Source organism: Coptis chinensis, chromosome 2, assembly GCF_015680905.1.
Source record: "Coptis chinensis isolate HL-2020 chromosome 2, ASM1568090v1, whole genome shotgun sequence".
Taxonomy (NCBI): Eukaryota; Viridiplantae; Streptophyta; class Magnoliopsida; order Ranunculales; family Ranunculaceae; genus Coptis; species Coptis chinensis.
Genome location: NC_141457.1, coordinates 100025423 through 100030748, shown reverse-complemented (window position 1 = coordinate 100030748; position 5326 = coordinate 100025423). Strand labels below are relative to the sequence as shown.

Here is a 5326-nt window from a genome sequence, read left to right as displayed (position 1 = left end):
TCAAAACTAGATCGCCATTCTTATAAAATTTGCAATCTGTTTACACAGTCGCCGTTATTTTTCGATATCTACTGACTTCCCAAGGATCGAATTCAACTGATATCGACATTTTGTTGTGTCGTGGAGGGAGTGTTGCACACTTGGAGAATGAAATTAGATTCAAAATGTTAAACATAAAGTCACATCTTGAAAATAACAGATTTTTTTTTATTTTACATCTAAAAATAGATGGTTGTAAAGTCAATCTTGTTTTGAAAGATTCCAATATTACTGCTCCTAATGAGGAATGAGTATGAAGAATACAACCAAAATTAATGGACAAACAGAGAAAAAACGTTCCTTACCTTAAGCGTTAGGTGAGACTGCGATAGACAGACAACAAAAATAAAGAAAAACAGTACCCTCTTAACCACGTGTATACTAGTTTATTCCAAATTATAAATAGCCTAAAAAAGTTAGAAACCTCTAGAAAGAAACATCGAATCAAGAAAAGCTATGTGCACTTGATAACTTCCCTTGAATTTTCTTCACACCCTCAACTTCTACTCCCACCCACCAATATATGTAACAGAAGCTTCTCAAGAACCTAACAAGATGTTTCTTCTTTGAAAAACTCAAAAACTAACCTTCCCTTTTTTCCACACAACTTCAAACTTATCCTTTTTTTTTTTCTCTCTCTCTCTCTCTCTCTCTCTCTCTCTCTCTCCATTAATATAGTCTTTATTAGTGTTGTTTTGATCTTTGGAAGTTTCATTTTCATTTACAGAAATGTTAAGGAGAGAAGAAGCATAGTTATGGAAGAAGAAAAGAAGCGTTGTTGTCTTAACGGTTTGGCTAACTCAAGTTCTTTATCTAATTCCAAATTTCTTTCTGGGTTTTATTGCTGGGACTGGGAGTTCTTGACTGCTCTTCTTCTTTTCAAAACATCATCTTCCACATAAAACGTTTCCCTATTCATAATCTCTTTTTCATCCTTAGTTTTTTTTTGGTTTTAGAATTGTTTTTGTGGGTAAGGTGTGTAAATTAAGGTATTTGTGAAGGCTAAAAATGGCAAATAGAAGTGTGCCAGCACCATTTCTGACGAAAACTTATCAGTTGGTTAGTGATCCAAGCTCGGATGATGTCATATCGTGGAATGAATCCGGGACAGCTTTTGTCGTTTGGAAATCTGCGGAATTTGCACGAGATTTACTGCCGAATTATTTCAAGCACAACAACTTCTCCAGTTTCGTTCGCCAACTTAACACCTATGTACGTTACCATTTTTCATTTAATTAGTTATTTTTCGTCAACAATAATAAAAAAAATAAAACAAGCCAATACATAATAAAGTTGAGATTATTATACTACTAAAGTTTCGTAATATAATTCTGAACTTTCAAGGATATAGTTTTTTTTGGTAACTTTCAAGGACATAGTTGGTTCTTTGTTGTGGTTGAGAATTTGTAATCATTGTTTTTGACAAACTTTTGTTCCATAAAAGTATTTTATGAAATTTTCTATACAATTGTGATATATTATATTTGAGGATTTAAAAAGGTTCGTTTGATGGAGTGTATAGGAACCATTAGATATGTGATTGGTGACACCCTGAACCTAATACATGTTTCATCATCACTTTTTTGTAGCCCGACTAATTTAGAATTCAATCAATTCATGGTTCCATATTTTTCTGGTGATAATGATGTTCATTTATTACTTTGATCCTCGTAGTTGGTATTTTCAAAAGTTTGATAATTAAAAATAAAAATAAGATAATTTTGGGCTTAGTTTAGGTCAAGTTGTAATTTAGTTTGAGATTTTAGTTTAGGTTGGTGATGTAGTGCCAAGTTTTTCAATGTTGCAGTTACCATATAACTTTCTTTATTTAATAAATGTGTCAAAATCACCGTGAATTCGCCCCCTCTAGTTTGCAGTAGCAAGGTTTACCTAGATAGTTTAGTCTACATTTAGATATGTTAGAATTTTTTTTCTTTTAATCCCTGTGCTGAGATTTAGTTAATTTGTCCGTCAAATTTTATTGTGCCATCACATTGGTAAAGGGAAAAACACAGTGTTTTGTTAATGTACATAGTGCAACTTGATACATACACATAAATTTCATAGATGTTAAAACGTCCCATTGTTTACTGTTTTGACAGGGTTTTCGAAAGATTGTGCCTAACAGATGGGAATTCTTGCATGAATTTTTCAAAAGAGGAGAAATTGAGCACCTCTCTGAAATCCACCGTCGAAAATCCACTCATGCATTAACGCCTCAGGTTACTCAAGGTGGAAAGTCAAATGGTGGTCCTTCGTCCCAATCAAATTCAGGGGATGATATGAGGTCTAGTTCTACCACTTCACCTGGTACAAAGAATAACGCGTCGGATGATACAACAGCAACAACAACTACACAAATGTCCAATTTATCTGACGAGAACGAAAAGCTTAGAAAGGACAATGAATTCCTTAGCACAGAGTTGGCTCGAACTAAGAAGCAATGTGAAGATCTTATGGCCTTTCTCTCTAAGCAAGCAAATGTCAAACCGGATGAGATTAATCACATTATGCTGCAAGGAGCTGAGGAATTTACTCATGAAGAAATTATGGCCATTGAAGATAATGACAATGATGGCGACGATAACAAAGATGAAGATGAAGCGGACAAAGATGAAGAACAGGAAGAAGAGAAGTGTTTGAAGCTGTTTGGAGTTTGGTTGAAAGGGAAGAAAAGGGAGTGTGATGACGGTATTCTCGGTGGGCCTCCATCAAAGAAAATGAAGCAGGCAATGGACTATGATGCACCATGGATGAAGATAACGCCTTCATCAGGTGAAAAGCAAAGTCTGCATCTAAGGACATGTGTGAAGTAGTGCATATGTTAAATATATATGATGTGCACTACTGCACTACACAACATGAATTGGTTTAGATACTTAATTTAAGAAGAGAATGAACTCTTTGATACATGGCAAAGGCATATAGGAAATGAATCCGTATGTGCAGTTATAGAATAAATAATAGACGGGTTATCTGATATATATACCCTATGTATTTTGTACTAGTGGAGTGGGAGATCAAAAGCAAATGGGTCTCTGGCTCACACCTATCCCATTGGATTGGAAATTAAAAAGTGTTTTGTTTGTTTAATCATTTTAATGTCATCATGGCAGGGAATTAGGTAAACCCCCTGCTTATTGCCTTCTAAAAATTGATTTCATGGCAGGGAATTTGTATTTAAAAAATCAGATATTATTTGAAATTTTCAAATATTGGATTTGGACAAATTTTCCTGTCTGAAAAAATTTCGAATACGGATACGGATTCTAATCATATCCATCAGATAATATCCTATCCGAGATTTAAATACAAAGCATTAAATATCATCATAATATACTATATTATCCCCTCTAACTAGGTATCAATTACCTACCAAAAAACAAACTAGGTATCAATTAGAATTTAACAAACAGTACCTGCATGGTTTATCTCGCTATAGATTTAGGCAGATGGTGTTTCTCGTTGAGCTGCAAACTTAATAGAATGGGAAAAAACGTTTCTAACTTTGGAGAAGCACAAAGCATAGAATTGTATATAGCATTATAGCTCCATGCTTCTTTTTAACAAGTTGAAGTTTGTTATGGGTGTTCGATTTGTTTGGATAGTTTCTATTGTTATTTCAAAAATTCCAAATATCAAATTATAAATCCCATCCTACTAATTTTGTGATTTTGTAATCGGATCGGATATAATTCGGATAGTGGATTCGGATTCAAATACCACTATCACACATCCATTGGATTCGGATAAGGATGCGAGTGCAAAATTTGCTGTGTTGTGCATGCGGTAAAAAATGCATTCGAGTCACAGGATCGTAATCCCCGTTCAGTTAGTCCAACTTAGGGACCAAGTGGATTACTGTGATAAATCGGCTAATATACTTCAGGCAGCAACCAAAGGCTCCACACACATGTCTCAGCCCACGCACTAATTTATAGTCCGTAATCGCCACGCTTGAAGTAGAACTCGTTACCGAGACCGCATTTCTACGGATTTCAGCCCGGGGACTTTCCTCGGCCTGGTGCCCATAATAAATATGGGTCATGACCGAACCACTTCGTCCTGAGACTCAAGTTATTAATAGAGGGCCCAGTTTTACTTCATATAGCTTCACAAGATTTTAGTTTCAGGCAATGTGGGACTAATATTTCTCTTCTTGTCTTTTTGGTTAAACGGAAATCAAACATCCAAACATTTGAGGCTGCCATGTGGCTTATAGTATTCTGGACCAGTTCTTATGGCTCCATGATCAAGCACACTGGCATCTCCAGTGTGAGCATGTCTGGATTCCTTATTTTTCCCATGTGCAAGCCTTCTATTAACCATTATCTTGATTGTTCAAACTTCAAACTTTGTATTGCTAGCATCCACTTTCTTTCAATTCTTTGCTGCTGTGAACAATTCTCCACTTGTGACTTTGTGAGTATACAGTTTTTCATGGGAGGAGAACTCTGCTTAATTATGTAGATGGTGAAACTTCTTCCTAGAAAAAATGTGGTTCTACCATTGACTAAAATCAAGGGCACATTAATATCGGCAGAAAACATGAAACCTTTCCATTAATTAGTTCCCACGTTCATAGGAAAAAACACCTACCCAAAAAAAACACACACACACGACTCCTTCAATCCGAGTACCGAACTTATTAAACTCGTTTTGTTAGTTGTTACCCCACTCGTTGCAATTAAAACAAACAGAAAGAGTGTTCTTATTATTATTAGAAAAAGAAAATACAAAAAACCAAAACTTTCATCTAAAAAAAATACAAAACCAAACTTTTATCTTAAAAAAACAATAAAGAAAATCTCTTCTATTAAAAAACAAAGTCACTCACTGACTCACTCTTTCTTAGATTATATTATCTTTTTGTTTCATTGTTAACTGTTAAGTTTGAGAAGGTGTATTCACTGTTCCATCAAGTATTTTTTCTTTTCAAATTCTAAGTATCAAATAATTATGTTAAGTTTTGTAGTTAATATAAGCATTGTTGTTTGATCCATAAGTGGCCGGGATATGATCCATGCTCGGATTATTGTTTGCAGACAAAATGTCACAGCCCGAATTTCTAAACAATTAAAAAAAATAAATATTTGAAATATAAATATCTCAAACATCACTCGATTCAATTGTCTAAAAAACTTCGGTATGGCGGGGTGGATCTGACACATGTCAAAACCTAAAACCCATATCATCATAAAGAATCTTAACAACAAAATAATCTCCAAAATTCTCTTTATTACTTTATAAAAAAAGTCTATCTTCCGTCCCATAAAACATCAAACCA

General features: G+C 34.5%; 1 protein-coding gene and 1 non-coding gene across 2 annotated transcripts; one reads left to right on the top strand and one right to left on the bottom strand.

The window, feature by feature from the left end:
- Positions 1-466: 466 nt before the first annotated feature.
- LOC147519602 (heat shock factor protein HSF24-like) lies at positions 467-3132 on the top strand. The gene is made up of 2 exons (XM_086591174.1): positions 467-1251; positions 2142-3132. The coding sequence occupies exons 1-2, from the start codon at positions 1048-1050 to the stop codon at positions 2853-2855; spliced, it is 918 nt and encodes a 305-aa protein (XP_086447300.1). The 5' UTR covers positions 467-1047; the 3' UTR covers positions 2856-3132.
- A 712-nt stretch (positions 3133-3844) lies between these two features.
- LOC147519601 (RNase MRP) lies at positions 3845-4113 on the bottom strand. Its single transcript, XR_015214709.1, has one exon.
- Between the last annotated feature and the right edge of the window lie 1213 nt (positions 4114-5326).

Coding starts and splice junctions, on each gene's coding strand:
- LOC147519602 (XM_086591174.1), top strand. CDS start 1,048: ATGGCAAATAGAAGTGTGCCAGCACCATTTCTGACGAAAACTTATCAG. Junction 1,252..2,141: donor TTCGCCAACTTAACACCTAT/GTACGTTACCAT, acceptor CTGTTTTGACAG/GGTTTTCGAAAGATTGTGCC.